This window comes from Trifolium pratense, linkage group LG4, assembly GCF_020283565.1.
Source record: "Trifolium pratense cultivar HEN17-A07 linkage group LG4, ARS_RC_1.1, whole genome shotgun sequence".
Taxonomy (NCBI): Eukaryota; Viridiplantae; Streptophyta; class Magnoliopsida; order Fabales; family Fabaceae; genus Trifolium; species Trifolium pratense.
Window position 1 is genome coordinate 53,064,683 of NC_060062.1, and position 17,179 is coordinate 53,081,861.

General features: G+C 31.3%; 1 protein-coding gene and 1 long non-coding RNA gene across 7 annotated transcripts; both read left to right on the plus strand.

Moving 5' to 3' along the window:
• Positions 1–2,989: 2,989 nt before the first annotated feature.
• Positions 2,990–11,597, plus strand: LOC123924439 (putative phospholipid-transporting ATPase 9). Of its 6 annotated transcripts, none has more exons than XM_045977334.1 (11): positions 2,990–3,199; positions 4,907–5,331; positions 6,237–7,591; positions 7,993–8,103; positions 8,209–8,485; positions 8,580–8,668; positions 8,769–8,877; positions 9,543–9,755; positions 9,906–10,031; positions 10,134–10,232; positions 10,337–11,597. In XM_045977334.1, the coding sequence occupies exons 2-11, from the start codon at positions 4,909–4,911 to the stop codon at positions 11,159–11,161; spliced, it is 3,627 nt and encodes a 1,208-aa protein (XP_045833290.1). In that variant the 5' UTR covers positions 2,990–3,199; positions 4,907–4,908; the 3' UTR covers positions 11,162–11,597. The 6 variants fall into 6 exon arrangements, with proteins under 6 accessions (XP_045833290.1, XP_045833291.1, XP_045833289.1 ...); XM_045977335.1 differs by having other exon boundaries at positions 3,011–3,165; XM_045977333.1 differs by having other exon boundaries at positions 3,039–3,376.
• Positions 11,598–14,805: 3,208 nt separating this feature from the next.
• Positions 14,806–16,525, plus strand: LOC123924440. The gene is made up of 5 exons (XR_006814720.1): positions 14,806–14,848; positions 14,969–15,115; positions 15,370–15,437; positions 15,541–15,647; positions 16,003–16,525. It is a non-coding gene; the product is annotated as an uncharacterized LOC123924440 (long non-coding RNA).
• The last annotated feature ends 654 nt before the right edge of the window (positions 16,526–17,179 follow it).

Here is a 17,179-nt window from a genome sequence, read left to right on the forward strand (position 1 = left end):
AGCTATATTTAAACATTACTCTAAAATTTATTTTGTGTCCATTTCATCATCCAAATCATTGGTCTTGAGACTAACATAAATTATATCTAGGCATATTATAATGGGTTTAAAACAAATGCAAATATTGTAAAAAATAAAACGCAAGTAACATAATATTACGTTTATATATGGTATATTATATCTATGCATACCTTGAAAGTATTGGAAATTAATAAGTAACAAATAATGTAAATTAATGGTGCTAAAATAAAAAAAGAGGATCAAAATTATAAAAGAAAAAAAATGAAAATACGTCACTAAAGTATGTATATATAAATTTTATGTATGCTCAACATAAAAAATATACTATGTATATATAATGACATTTACTATTCTTATTCATTATTCAAAGGTTACATATTATTCACCTTCTATTAGAATGAAATAACTTTTTGCATTGAATACCTTATGGGTTGATGGTTACATTTCAAGTATTGGTTTTTGTGGTAGTTGATGAGTCAATCTCTTGAATATCAGTTATGTTATTCAATGATTAAAAAATTATATTAGTTTACATATATGTCTTTTATTGTTTATAAATTTCAATTTTTTATACGTTCTCAAAATCTTTCAAGACATCAACTCTAATAATTTTCATGTGTAACCAGGTTACTGGATTTATAAATTGTATCCTTTATATTGCTTTTATGATCTTGCAAGACTACAATTCGATCTAATAATTTTTTGTGCATAATATTTTGAGAATATGATTTAAGAGTACTGCTCTATATTATCAAAAAAAAAAGTACCCCTCTATAAAAAAAGAGTATTGCATTCTAATAAGTACTACTAAACTATACTGAAAACCCGAATAAAAATTATTCAATAGCAAAAGACAAAAAAAAAAAGAGGGGAAAAAAAATCATTAAAAAAAATGAAAGATAAAGAAAATGAATTAAGCATAGTAAAAAGAAGATAAATAAAACCGCTAGCTAAAAACATTATGAAAATTTTTGACCAATAAAATATGGGATATAAATATTCTACCAGGTGAATGTTTGAGAAGAAACTTCAATATAAACAATTTATTATCAGAACAAGAATCGTCTTTTTTATAAATCTGAGAGGCCTTAAATTGTGTGAAGGGGTAGAGTAAATAGTTATAATTTTTCAAGATTAAGATGAAAAATCATCAACTATATAAATTGTTGATGCTCTTACGTCAAAATAAATTTTAGAAATTGTAGAAACTGTAGATATTAAAACATAATTACATGCAAAATAATAAGGTGATTTAGATAATCTCATTCTTTACATATAGTGTGTGCATGTGATCTGAAATTCACTAAAAATTCCAAAATTATTGATTTGATTTAAATAATAATGCAAATATTTAAATAAAATAAGTACATATTCTATAAAGTGTTAAAAAAATATTTAAGTTACGGCTCAAAATAAAATAGTGAGATGTTTGTAAGAAAAATATAACATTTTTTTAAGCAAATAATAAGATGACATGTGAAATTCTTCTAAAATAATAAACTTTTTTTACCTGAGCCAAATAACTAAGCCTAAATTCATATATATGAAATCATCATCCAAACTTATATATTGGCAACAAAAAATATTCACATTTATAACAAAAATAAACTAAGATCTTATAAAGAAAATCAACATCCAAATTAAGATCTTATTGGAAAAAAAATACATCAAAAATAAAAAACAAAGTGGTACATGTGACTATACAGTTGCAATTCATATAAAGAAAACTAAGATCTTATACGATTACACTATTAAAATAAAATATGATTCTAAAATATTATAAGAGATCTATTACATTAAATTATAAACAAAACTACGATATAAATTAATGAAAAATCTCATATTTCTAAACAACTTTTTTTTTTAATTTATACTTATATACTAATATTAAATATAATCATATTTTAAATTAATGTCTATCTTTTAACTATATATGATTATACTTATCACAATTATTATTTTTTATTTATAAAAATATTTTAATTATATATTTTAATCGAACCCGTGCAACGCACGGGTTTATCCCTAGTGAATATAATAGAAAAATGATCACAAGATCTCTCGCAACTGCGATTAGGAGAGGGTTGAAACCATTTGATGCCATAAATGACTCGTGAACCAGATTAAACTGGTGGTGAAAGAAAAAATATTTTAAAATTAAATTTGTCGTTTTATTGATATTGTAAAAAAAAATTGTTCCATGGGATTTGACAAGTTGGAAGTGCAAATGTATTCAGAAATTACGGTAAACATCATTAACAAGCATGGTCATGAAAATGTCTATGGTTGGTGTATTATCAAGAAAATTCATACTCTCTTCAGCTTAGATTGAAATGTTAAAATTTGTCATATTTACCGAGAAACAAATAAATGTGTGGGTATATTCGCTAATATGGAGTGTGTGTATATAATCATGGAACCTTTATCTACCACCAACCGCTTACTAAGTTGCAAGTGCTAGATGATGATATTATGGATGTTTACCTCCCCTGACTATACGTAAGTGTTCATAATTGTTTTTAATTTTTCTATGTATAACTTTGATTAAATAAAAGGGTAAAATAGAAATATTATGTTGTATGTACGGGTGAAGGGTTAAATGTATAACTATGTAGTGGGCAATTCGTAATTTCTTTCTTTTTTGGGCTTTAGCCCCTTTATCTCAAAAAAAATAAAAATGGTTCAACCGTAAAATAATATTCTATAAAATGAGATAAATAATAATCAATAATAGTATTTATTTATGGAACATGTATCGGAATGCACTAATTAAGGAAATTAAATATAGTATAATCTTTTTAAAATTTGTATAATCAACATTTTAGAAGTATAAAAAAAAATGAAATATAAAAAAAATGCTATTTTTAATTTTTTTTCTTTAATTAGTGCTCTTAGCATGATTATTTATTTATTTATTTATTTATTTATTTCCTGACTTGAAAAATGAAAAATCAACCCAAATATATTTATTTAGGAACGAACTATAGGTATGAAAAATTTGTAAAAAAGGAAGAAAAACAGCTGTGGAATGTTCAAGTCAACCCAAAAAATAGCTGTGGAAAGTTCACAACACAATTGAGTAGTCAACAAACAAACAACATGATCCTGTGACATATTCATGTTCATCAACATACTCAACTACCGGTAAAGAAAAAAACCACAAGAGAAACATCCTTGTGTATGTGTTCTTTTTCTACTTCTGCCTCTTCTGTTTTTTTTTTGGATTTTAGAGTTGGAGACTTCCATTGAAATGATGTTGAGATAAATAAAATCTGGTTAATAGTTATTGTTTTAGAAATCGAATTTAAGTTCTTCTGATCGATTCGTTTTGCTTCCGTGATTGAAAAATCAAAAGGTAAGTTCATAAGTGTTTTTTTTTTTTTTTAAGTTATTATGTTATTTATACAAAGTTTATAAGTGTTGTGAAATCTCTGAAGCACACAACATGAATTCTCGTTCCAATCAAATGTTTTTCATTTGCATACGTAAGAGTTAAAGATTGAACCCTGACTAACTAGAGCTCAAAACCCTTGTGACTCAACTTAAAGAGCTCAAAACCCTTGTCACCTGAACTAATTTATTGTTGGTTTTTCCGCGCACTATTTATATTTTTTTTAAATAAAAAAATGTTTCTTTTATTTTCTTTTTCCACATTTTTTATTGGTTTGTTCTGTGGTGTTTTTTTTCGGATAACGAGAAACCATAAAACCCACACAACAAATAGAAACTGAGAGTGACACTATTTTCTCAGTGACCACCATTGACAACAAAAAACAAGCTTCTTCATTGAATCTTCCACACCTTTTCCCGCGAAAATAAAAACAGAAAAAAAAAGCAAAAAAAGATACAAAAAAGAAAAAGGAAGAAAAACTTTGTTTTTCAGTGGAATTACATTTTCCCACTTTATTTTCCCAGGAAACAAAAAGTCTTTCTTTTTTTGTTTTTGTTTTTACTTTCTTGGGGAAAAATTTATCTAAATTTGAATTGTCTATGTTTGTGAAAGTGAAATGCTTGTCTTTTCCAAAACCCAAATGCAAGATCTAATTATAATAGAACTCTTTGTTCAAACCTTGTTCTTCATACTTTTCTGTCATCAACATCATTCAAATCTGAATATTTTTTATTCCTTATTGATTTCATTCTAGAACTTTCTATTGCCGACACTTTCTTCTTTTTCTGGAACTTTTCTTGTAAATTTCACAATGTTTTGACCACTACAGTGTAGTAGTAATTATTGCAGGCATTATTCAGTTCTATAAGTTGGGTGTAACGCTTTTTTCTCTCTCTTAGTAGGTTTTGATTTTTAATTTTATTAAATTATGGGTTTTTGAGCTTTTTCTGGTTGGATTCTATCTGGGGTTTAGAATCTATTACTTAATTTATTTTTATTTTTTTTGTTTATTGAGTATTTATGTTATTGGTTGGGGTTATGACGTTTTGTCTATGAGGTGTTTGTGTTATTGTGGAGTAGGTGTTTCCTTTGCTATTCAAGAAGCTCAGCATTTTTAGCTTAATATTTTTGTCTTAAGAAAAATTGGGGCTATGGGAAGTTACCATTATGATGATTACTAGTACTGATTTGGCAGTGACAGTTGGAATTAATCATAGAGCAATTATTTCAGCTTAGAGGGTGTTTCATTTTGTGTTGATCAACCAGTTAGTCGGTCACCGTAGAATCGTTGTTGGAGCTTCGTTAACAGTTGGATCGTGCTAATTTGATTTTTGTTGAGGGTTCGGCTAGTGTTGTTGGAGTGATTTTGATGTTCTAGGGTTGAGTAGTTATTTGTTATCGATTGTTGACGGTGTTGTATTTGTGATTGTGACCGGTGTTTGCTTTTGTTGCGAAGATCGTACTTGATATTGAATTTGATTTTGTTGAAAAAAGGAATGAGGAGTGGAAATAGGAAGCTGCATTTAAGCAAGATCTATTCATTTACATGTTTTAAAGCGAGTTCGGTTGATGGAGATCATTCACAGATTGGAGGTAAAGGTTATTCGAGGGTGGTTTTCTGCAATGAACAAGATAGTACTGCTGCTGCTACGACTACTGCTACTGCCGAGGAAGCTGTGATTTTGAATTTTGCAGATAATTCAGTTAGATCTACAAAATATACTGCTGCTACTTTCCTTCCAAAATCACTTTTTGAACAGTTTAGAAGAGTTGCTAATTTCTATTTTTTAGTTACTGGTGTTTTGGCTTTCACTAAACTTGCTCCTTATAGAGCTGTTACTGCTATTCTTCCTCTTGTTGTTGTTATTGGAGCATCTATTGTGAAAGAAGGTATTGAAGATTGGCGTAGGAAAAAGCAGGTACTCTATATTCTAACTACCAACCCTTTATGCTGTTGATTCTATTTTATCATAAAATTATATTTTCTACTTTTTGCCTTTTTCTCTACCCTGTAGTACAAGTGTGTACATAGATTCCATATGAACCTGAATATTCTGTATACATATCAATTATCTCTTAACTGGATGATAATAAAATATAAGGAAGATGGAGTATTTATACTCTGTTTGGATAAACAGCTTAATTGTGCACCTCTAGTATAAGCGCTCGCATATCTTATCATATAAGCGTTTATGTATAAACTATTTTTATAAAAATAAAATAAAGTTGTGCTGTTTTAATATAAGCTATAACTGTTTTCAAAAGCTATTCAAGTTAGTTTATAAAAATAAGCTGAAAAAAGCTTATGGACATGTCATAAGCTGAAAATAAGCTGTTTCAAACAGTCTCACAAGTGCTTATGTCAGTAGATAAGCTCAAATAAGTTAATCTGAACTTAATGGCTCAAATAATATCAGTAATTATATGATTGAAAAAATTGTGGTATTTTTACAAGGCCATGAAGTACTTTACCAAAAGGAAAAGTTGTGGCAGGTAGCTTATGCACTATTGTTCAAATGATTCCAGTATATGCTAAAATATTTTAATCTGCTAAATTGCAGGGTGCATTTTTTAGGGTAATATGCTAGTGGTAACCCCTAAACAACTTGAGGGGGCCAATGATTTTATTTTAATCTAAATGTTTATTTTTAATCAATTGTTACTAATGCTGAGTTATAATTTTTTAACTGCCCCTGCATATTGATAAAATAACGAGTTAATAACGCTTTTGCTCCCTGTAATATTGAGCTAATATGGTTTTACTACCTCCAATTTTTTTATTTTATTTTTCTTTTTATCTGTGACATATAAGATTCTCCTGCAGGATATTGAGGTGAACAATAGAAGAGTTAAAGTTCATAAAGTTGATGGCATTTTTGAATATACTGCATGGAAGAATCTGAGGGTAGGGAACATAGTGAAGGTAGAGAAGGACGAGTTCTTCCCGGCTGATCTTGTATTGCTTTCATCCAGTTATGAGGATGCAGTCTGCTACGTTGAGACCATGAACTTGGATGGTGAGACAAATTTGAAGTTAAAACAAGGTTTAGAGGTAACTTCTTTCTTACATGATGATCTCAACTTCAAAAAATTTAAAGCTACCGTCAAATGTGAAGATCCAAATGCAAATTTGTATTCGTTTGTTGGAAGCATGGAGTTTGAAGAGCAAAAGTATCCCCTTTCTTTTCAGCAACTTCTTCTGCGAGACTCTAAACTTCGTAATACAGACTATATTTTTGGAGCTGTTATCTTCACTGGCCATGACACTAAGGTTATTCAGAATTCTACCGACCCGCCTTCGAAAAGAAGCCGGGTTGAAAAGAAGATGGATAGAGTCATCTACTTCTTGTTTTGTATTTTGTTTCTAATGGCATCTGTAGGATCTATTTTCTTCGGCTTTATAACTAAAAACGACTTGCAAGGTGGTTCAGTGAAAAGATGGTATTTGAGGCCTGATCATTCGTCAATATTCTTTGATCCGAAAAGATCGGCTGCTGCTGCTGCATATCATTGTTTGACCGCATTAATGTTATACGGCTTCTTTATTCCGATCTCTTTGTATGTGTCAATAGAAATTGTCAAAGTCCTTCAGAGCATTTTCATCAATCAAGATATTCATATGTACTATAAGGAAGCAGACAAACCAGCACATGCTCGCACTTCAAACTTGAACGAGGAGCTTGGTCAAGTTGACACAATACTTTCTGATAAAACTGGAACTTTGACCTGCAACTCAATGGAATTCATTAAATGTTCGATCGCTGGTGTAGCTTATGGCCGTGGTGTTACGGAGGTTGAGAAGACCATGAGTAGAAGAAAAAGTTCAACTTTAGTTCGTGAGCGTGATATATCAGAAGAAAATGACATCAGGGCTTCTCTTGATAAAAAATCTGCCATAAAAGGTTTTAACTTCACCGATGAAAGAATAATGAATGGTAATTGGGTTAATGAGCCTCATGCAGATGTTATCGAGAAGTTTTTTCGCCTATTGGCAGTCTGTCATACAGCCATACCGGAAGCAGATAAAGACACTGGAAATGTGTCGTACGAGGCTGAATCTCCTGATGAAGCAGCATTTGTTATTGCGGCAAGAGAACTTGGTTTTGAATTCTACAAAAGGGCTCAGACTAGTTTATCAACATACGAGTTGGATCCAGTTTCGGGCAATAAAGTTGAAAGGTCAGTTGTTTCAATTGCTTACAGTTTTACTGCTACCACTATATTTTTCCTTGCACATGGACACACAAAGCTTTAGGGTCAATATGCAATTTTACAACAGCTTATCATCTAATGAGAATAAGTACTTTTCAATTAAAAGATCTAATTTTTAAGAAAAAAATGGTTCAATTGTTTTCCAAGCCTTATGTATTTCCTGCATAAACTAATGCTTTATATATATATATATATATATATATATATATATATATATATATATATATCTAAAATGCTGTATTATAGTTATAGCATAACTATAATACAACATTTTAGATATATATTGGGTATTATGTTATACTATTATGTTTTGAAATTTTCTTCCATCTCAATGATACAGATTTTCAGTAACTAGTTTCAATTTGCAGGATGTACAAGATTCTCAATGTTTTAGAATTCAATAGCTCAAGGAAGAGAATGTCAGTAATAGTAAAAGGCAATGACGGAAAAATTCTACTACTATGCAAAGGTGCCGACAGGTTTGTGTTGTGATAAATTGTTCTGTAACCTTTTATGATTTTGAATGTTTACCCATGTCCTTTGTGTTTCACCTATTAACTAGCATGAAGTGATATTTGTTGCAGTGTCATGTTTGAAAGACTTGCTAAGAATGGTAGGGAATTTGAAGAGAAAACCATGGAACATGTGCATGAATACGCTGATGCAGGTCTAAGAACCCTTATACTCGCGTATCGTGAACTTGAAGCAGAAGAGTACAAGGATTTTGCAAACAAATTCTCTGAGGCCAAGAATTTAATTAGTGCGGACCGGGAAAGATCGATTGAAGAAGTGTCGGATAATATTGAGAAGAACCTAATCCTTCTTGGTGCCACTGCTGTTGAGGATAAGCTCCAAAATGGGGTGAGTTAGAATATAAAAAAAAAAAAAATGTTTTACTTTTGTAAATTATTCACTGGAATGGGATTGTTAATGAAGGTATTGCATTTTTTTAAAGGTTCCTGATTGCATTGACAAGCTTGCTCAAGCAGGAATTAAGATTTGGGTTTTAACCGGGGATAAAATGGAGACTGCAATCAATATTGGGTATTATGTTATACTATTGTGGCTTTTGTACTACTACTACTATGGCTTCACCCCATGAGAATTGATTTTCAAGTTAACTGACGTAAATACTACACTGCAGCTTCGCTTGTAGTTTGCTTAGACAAGGAATGAAACAGATTATAATTCATTTGGATACTCCAGAAATCCAAGCACTGGAGAAGGATGGGGACAAGATAGCTATTACCAAGGTAAAAAAACTTCATCTCTTAGGCCCTGTTTGGATAAATAGCTTAATTGATGCTTATATCATAAGTGCTTACCATATAAGTGCTTATGTCTAAGCTATTCCTAGAAGAAAGATTAATAAAGTCAAACCATTTTCATATAAGCCAATCTGGAGAACTTATGAAAATAAGGGAAAACAACTTATGGACATGTCATAAGCTGTTCTATAAACTCTCACAAGCAGTCTCGCATGTGTTTATGCCAGTAGAATAACTCAAATTAGTCAATCCAAACATACCCTAAATTTATATAGTTTTTATATACCATGGTGTAGCTTGTATATAGAGAGAATAATGTGTAGTTTCAGCAAGCGTGTTAATAAGTTGGTTCTCTTGAATATTGCAATATTCTAGTAACAAGATTCTTGTAGTTAAACATGGTAGCTTAATCTGCTTTATATTGCTAATGTTTTGATCCTATGTTCTATTCTGTTTTTCTGAACAAAACTGTTTGGGAAAGTGATTTTAAGAATTACAGTAATTGCATTAGCTTTGTATCACTCTTCTATTATAACTTGTCTTTTCTTCAGTTGGCAATGTGATATCATGGTATGTTAGTATACTAGTGATTATACTGTTTATAGTTGGAAATTTGTATCCTGATATTTTTTAGCTGATTAATCTTTCAGACATCAAGGCAGAGTGTCCTCTTTCAGATACGTGAAGGTGCTGCACAGCTTACTGCACACAGAGGAAGCTCTCAGCAAGCATTTGCTCTAATCATTGATGGCAAATCACTTGCTTATGCACTTGAGGATGATATGAAGAACATGTTTCTTGAGCTTGCAATTCGTTGTGCATCTGTTATTTGCTGTCGCTCATCGCCAAAGCAGAAGGCGCTGGTATTTTTCAATTTATCCCGTGTTTATATTCTATTGATCCTGATAAAAAAAATCTGGTTACATTTTACAAAGCATGTTAGTGTCGGTGTTGTGTCCGGTGTCTGTGTTGGTACTTCATAGGATATAATTTGTCTAGTTTTTCCCTTAAAGGTCACTAGATTGGTCAAATCTGGAACCGGGAAAACAACATTAGCTATCGGCGATGGAGCTAATGATGTGGGAATGCTTCAAGAAGCTGATATTGGGGTTGGTATAAGTGGTGTTGAAGGAATGCAGGTGCTGTGTAAATTAATGCAATATTCATGCCTTTTTAAATTCATTTTTACTTTTACATGCTTTATTCTAAACATATTCTTTCTTTTCCTCCTAATCCCACAGGCCGTTATGTCTAGTGATATTGCAATTGCACAATTCCGGTATTTGGAACGATTACTTCTCGTGCATGGCCATTGGTGTTACCGAAGGATCTCATCAATGGTATTAATATTACTCTGCCTAAAATTGTATCTCTAGATTCTAGAGAAGTTTTAAAATATATAGGAAACCTCTTTTTACTTGTTCACTGTGTTTTTTTCTGGCAGATATGCTATTTTTTCTACAAGAATGTCACATTTGGTTTCACTCTATTCTTGTATGAGGTGTATGCATCATTCTCTGGAGAACCTGCATACAACGACTGGTTTTTAGCTCTCTATAATGTCTTCTTTTCATCACTTCCTGTGATTGCTCTCGGTGTATTCGACCAGGACGTTTCTGCTCGGTACTGTCTCAAGTTTCCTTTGTTATATCAAGAAGGAGTAGAAAATATCCTTTTCAGCTGGCGTCGAGTACTCAGTTGGATGCTTAACGGATTCTTCAGTGCCTTATTAATTTTTTTCTTCTGCACCAAAGCAATGGAGATACAAGCCTTCGATTCGGAGGGAAGAACCGCTGGAAGAGAAATACTAGGAGCAACCATGTACACTTGTGTAGTTTGGGTTGTAAACTTGCAAATGGCACTATCTATAAGTTACTTCACCTTGATCCAACATATTTTCATCTGGGGTTCCATTTTTATCTGGTACATTTTTCTCCTAATATATGGAGCAGTGCCTCAAAAGATTTCGGAAAACGCTTACAAAGTCTTCGTTGAATCTCTTGCTCCTTCGCCTTCGTATTGGATAGTAACATTATTTGTGGTGATCTCAACCCTTATACCATACTTCTCATACAATGCAATTCAGATGCGGTTCTTTCCAATGTATCACGAAATGGTACAGTGGATAAGGTACGAAGGGAAGACTGAGGATCCTGACTACTGTAATATGGTGCGGCAAAGATCGTTGCAGCCAACGACCGTTGGTTCAACTGCTCGCTTAGCTGCCAAGGCAAACCAATCGTTAGACAAAAATATTAAACGTAGATAATATATTTTGGTATATTATTGTTTAGGCCATGAAATCATGTAGTTTGTGCATAGCTTCATGAAAATGTTTATTTGTCTTTGCACATAGTCATGATGGAATTGCTTGCTGGCTCATATCAAGTAGAAGAATATGTTGCCGGCTCGGATATCACTTCCATGGTGATGCTATGGTGCATGGAACCAACATTTGCCTTTGATGTTGGAAAGAAAAATAAAACTATAGCTGGTTTGACTTTTTCAAGCTGACATAGGTTTCATATACCTTCTTTGTATTACAGATAGAAGCAGTTACTGTAAATATAGAAGCAAGAGTTATTTATAGGATGGGATAAAGCTATTTTCTTTTGTAAAGAATAGAACAGTGTTATAATGTGTTCTTGAGAATTTCTTTTGTGCAATCTCAAAATTTGGAATGAGCCTAATTCAATGTTACAAAACTGATTTGTAAGGTGCAAGGGTGCTACATCTTACAAACATCTTTTTATGATTATATTTCATATAATGTGAGACTCTCGGATAGTTCTAAACCGAATGGACACTAACTATATTATTAAGATTTACATGATTCAATGAAGCACCACTCCCTCTTAGAGCTCTACTCCTTTGGAGTTTTTTGCCATGTTTTGGTCATATTTCCTCATTGCAATGCCATTTTTTTACATGACACGTATTAGTATAGTAGTTGATATGCTAATACAATTGCTAAAATTTCTCAAAGGAAATTATGTTTTACATTAAAATGAGGGCAGCTTCTACCATGGGCGACCCTGAATTGGGTGAAATATCTCTTCATTTGAGTATAATTGATTTTGAACTAAATTCAGAGTTGTTTATTCTTTTTGTAGTATGAGAATATGTTACGAAATTTGGTAGTATTATTAAGAGAAATACTTATTCCTACGAGACACGTTTTCACGAAAACTAAGAATAACACATTCAACGCGTAAAAGTTGCAGTCAACCTTCTTTGGTTTTAATTTATTCTTTTCCGCTTAACTTGTTTAATAAAAAAAATATGCAAAAGAAATGGAATAGATGAAGACGGCACATAGATATCACTCAAATTACTTTGCCTTTGTCTCATCTCTTTCTTTTCCACCGTTCCATTGTATCAAAGACTTTTCGGTTTAATTATATTTTTGGTCTCATATATTTATTTTAGATTTTAAATTGGTCCTTTGTATTTTAAAAGTTTCAAGTTGATTATTTATCTAATTATCATTTCTTCTGTTGCAATAGTTAGTTTATCCCATCAAATTTTAGGTTTAATGTTGTCCCTTTATGTTTTAATTTTGTTTTTTTAATTAAAAGAAAATGGCATGAAACATCATTGAGTAAAAAATGTCATTTGTCTATCCATAAGGACTACGGGTGGGCATGGTTCAATTTTTAAGGAAAACTGAATTGAACTGAATTGTTTGTCTTTTAAATCGAACCGAACCGAACTGTTAAAATGATTTGATTTTATGGTTCTGAACCAAACTATAACTAACTTTTGACTAAAAAGAACTGAACCATTAAGAGAACCGAACCGAACCGAACCAAACTAATAATCATGAACCGAACCAAACTGTTTCATTTTAGTTTTAAAACTGTTAGTTATGATTCGATTTTTTTTTGTTTGATTCGGTTTAGTTCTGCAGTTCGGTTCAGTTTTTGGTTTTTTTTGCCCACCCCTAATAAGGACTAAATAATGCAATGGAAAAAAAAAATAAGGAACCAACTTAAAACTTTTAAAACATAAGGGGTCAACTTAAAACCTAAAATAAACATAAAAGACGAAAAGTATAATTAATTTAAGTCTATACTTCTTCCTTACATGTCGGAAAATTAAAAGGACAATGACATGATTGGTTACTCACTTGCTCTGCACAACGCATAAAAGTATGATGATACAAGTGGAGTAAAGTAAACTAAACAGCAACCGAATGGTTATAGTGAACTAGTGATTATGGCACAAATCGACAAAAATATGCAAATGAGAATCGAAGCGGTGACCGAGCGAAATCACAAATAATTTGAATTAAATATTGGCAAGTTGGCAACGCTCGTTGTTTTCGTTAAATTGTCATTCGTGTTATATAGCGGTGCTGTATTATTAATAGTTCTTATAACATTGTTAACACACTTTAGATACTTCCATGTTGAGTTTGTTAGAGGCAAACCAATGAGACAGTTCATTCTCTAATATTGATAGCCACATCTCTAGTCAGTTTTGAAATTTTAACTGATATTTTAATATGTATCTAAACTATTATCGCGAATAAAATGTTATAAGTACTTCCCCAGTTCCTTTTTATAAGGAACACTTTGAAAAAATCATACAGATCAAGGAAACACATTTAACATAGTTATTTTCATTTAATACTCTTATAAATTTAAATTTATTCCATGTATACCCTTATTTAATTACTCTTTATTCAACTAACTTACTTATTTTTAAATTCTCTCTCATAATAAATAAGGGCATAAGTGAAATTGAACATTTAAAATATTTGAAAATTGGTCAAAAGTTTCTTATAAAAAGGACCAATTTTTTTGCCCTAAATGTTTCTTATAAAAAGGACCGGAGGGAGTACCTTTTAGTAAAAAAACACATAACTCAGTTGATAGGGACATTACATTATGAGTCTGTTTGTTTCAGATTTTTCACCAAAAAAATCTATCTTTTCCAAAAAAAAAAATCCATTTTTTTATCCTACTTGTGTTTGTTTCAGATTTTTTCAAAAATGATTTTAGTAAAAAAATAATTTTTTTCATCAAAATGAGAATATATTTTCAATAGCTTTTATCAAAATCCATTTTTTTATCACTCGTCATCCCTCATCATCTTAAAAAAATAGATTTTTATTATTGTAAACAAACGGAAAATAGCTTTAGATTTCTATTTTCTTGAAAATAGTTTTTTTCAAAAAAAAAAATCATTTTTTTAAAAATCTCAAACAAACAGGCCCAATATATGCAGGGGCTGAGGTTCGAACTCCAGACACCCTACTTATCCACCTTAAGAGTGAAATTTTTTAACCAATCAATTACTTGACATTTTTTTACGCATAAAAATCCTAATTAAGAAGTTGTTTGTTATATTTTGTACTTGTGGACTTTTTAAAAATAATAATTTTTAAGAGTTGCATACGTTTGTTACAAGTTACAACTTCTAAAAAAAATTCAAAATCTAAATAAATTACAAAACAACTTCAAATGAGAAATTGTTAATAAATTTTAAAAAAATGCAAATATGAAATGCTCTAAGCTTATTTTCGTCATAAGTGAGTCATTTTTTAAATTTATAACTTAGTATGTGTTTGGTTTTATGGTGGCAAAAATTGAATTTGATAGAATTGAGCTTGATTAAAAGTGGGTTGAACTAAAATTGATTTATGTTTAAGTATATTTACCAAAAGTAATTATCACCAAATCATGATAGTTTAAATCAAAATTCTTTTGTGTAAAAAAAAATCAAAATTACTTTTGAATATGTAATTACCAAAATGCATTTTGAATGTATTTAAAATAAATAAATAAAAAAACTCCACTTAAATAGCAACTAAAAGGGCTAGTATTGTAAAAAACATAAATGGGCTTAAATTTGACCCGGTGGCCCATAGTTGTTCAACTAAACCTAAAATATAATCAGCGGCTCAGCGCTGTTTGTTTATCGTCTTATCACTTCTATATTTTCTATACCGGTATGCATTTTTTACTTCTTCTACTTTCCTCTACTCTCGTTTTGCATTTTTTAATGTTATTTGTCTCTGTGTTTTTTTTCTAATTTCTGCTATATCTTCATCTGCAATATCGATCTCCAGGTCATAGCTTGATGTATGGTTGAAGAAGATCCGGTGCTATAGTTGAGTTGATGATGTTTTTCCTTTCGGTTCATATACGATATCCTTTGTCTGCTCGTTCAACTGTTCTTATTTCAACGACTGTGATTTCTTTGATTAATTAATGAGGTAACTCACAAAGTTAGTTAGTTTTTATCTCATTTAATGTTATCATATAACTTTTTGTTTTGTATAGTTGTTTTGCAAAAACTAATTTTATACATGTTTTGCAAAGATGACCTTTAAGTTATTAACAGACCCAATTAAATTATACTATATCATTGCTTACGGCAACAATTTAGACAGGCCTTGCGGTTCATTTCTGCAAGGAACACTTTCCAAAATGTAACTGTTCTTGCTATTGATCTGCAATTGATTTGCAGGGTGGAGTATCACAACAGTGGTGGTGTTGGTGGAATTCTCACAAACCACCCACAGTTATCGGATCAAGGTAGTTATTTGTGGCTCACACACCTTCATTATTATTATTATTCTATTTCTAAACTTTTCATCTTTTTTGTTCTAACTCTTTATTTATTTGTTTTTTATTCCAGTTACAACATGTTCTACCATTTCTCATGCAATGGATCACTTGTTCCAACAAGATTTTGACACCATTCTCATTGAAACTCATATTCATATTCGACACTAGGACCCTTATGTAAGTTAGGGTCACAAGGATACTTATGTACCATTTCTTGTTGCATGATCTCCATTGTTATTATTCAAAACCATTAATACAACTCTTTAAAATGATTTTGTTTTACAAACACCTTACGCTAACTCAGTTTTACAAACACCAGTGGTATACTATGATAAATGCTCAATTATTTTGACTCTTTGATTATATGAATAATATGGTTTCTGTCTTTGAATTGAATATGTCAGCTGTATAGAGAATCTTTATGATTATAAACAGTGAAATATGTTTGGATACCATATTTTTTTTTGCGTTATTAATCAATAGATTTGATTGTTTGAATTATATAGTGATGATGATTTTACTGATGAAACAGATCATGACGCCAACATTAATTGGTGTAAGCACATTCAAGTGGGTAACACCAAAAATGCCTGCTCAAACTGATAATGATAGTTGGAGTCTTCTGCATGAAGTTTCTTGCTGCATGAAGTGTTTTGTTATGAATTTCAATGGGGCTTGTTGTTATTGGACTAAACCATTAGATGAGAATCTATTCAAGAATATCAACATGTTATCAACATGTTGTGCGAAAGGCTTCCAAACAAAGTGTTCCTCATGAGCTCGAGGCTAAAGGCTTGAAAAGCGAGGAAGAGATGATATATTTCAAAACAACCTTTTATAATAGTGCCCTGTTACAAAACATAAGCCTAAAACTTACCTGATATACTAATTATGACTAAAATAGAAACAGATGTCGTGAAGGTGGAATGTGATATTCTTGACGTTGTCTTCTCTATGAATTAGTCATGACATCACATTGTGTATATCATCGTTAAGATCGATGAATAAATCGGTCAAGTAAAATATGTCGGATTCGTCAATTTCTGTCCAATGTTGTACAGTACAACATTGGACAGAAATTGACGAATCCGACATATTTTACTTGACCGATTTATTCTTCGATCTTAATGATGATATACACAATGTGATGTCGTGACTAATTCATAGAGAAGACAACGTCAAGAATATCACGTTTCACCTTCACGACATCTGTTTTTATTTTAGTCATAATTAATATATTAGGTAAGTTTTAGGCTTATGTTTTGTAAAATTCTGCATAGTACTTTATTGATGGTTTATTGATTCTACTTTATTATATTGTCAATTAATTGATTTTTTTTGGTTAAACAATTAATTGATTTAACCGACCAATTATTAACAATATCATCCTTATTAAGGTTGAGACCCTTTCAGCTTTTGTAGGTGTTAATATACTTTAAGTCCATTGTAGTATGTACTTGGGGTTGGTCCTGTCTGATAGTTTCGCTGGTAGGCCTGTGTACGTACATTGGTCCGAGGCTGATTGTGTTCGGTGGTGTCACACTTCCCGTGCACTTGAAGGCAATTATGTTGGAAATATGCTCAAACTCAATGTTTTCAAACCCTGACTGGTGATCGACCCGGTCAAGGCACTGAATTACTGGTTCATTGGTCGGATCAGTGGTTCACTGGTCGGACTAGTGGGTCACTGGTCAGACTGCATGACTGTT

What these genes read in the sequence shown, in the direction of transcription:
- LOC123924439 (XM_045977330.1), top strand. Translation starts at nt 4,909, where the DNA reads ATGAGGAGTGGAAATAGGAAGCTGCATTTAAGCAAGATCTATTCATTT. An exon ending in AGGATAAGCTCCAAAATGGG is followed by an intron (nt 8,486 to 8,579) that starts GTGAGTTAGAAT and finishes ATTTTTTTAAAG; the next exon opens with GTTCCTGATTGCATTGACAA. An exon ending in ACCGAAGGATCTCATCAATG is followed by an intron (nt 10,233 to 10,336) that starts GTATTAATATTA and finishes TTTTTCTGGCAG; the next exon opens with ATATGCTATTTTTTCTACAA.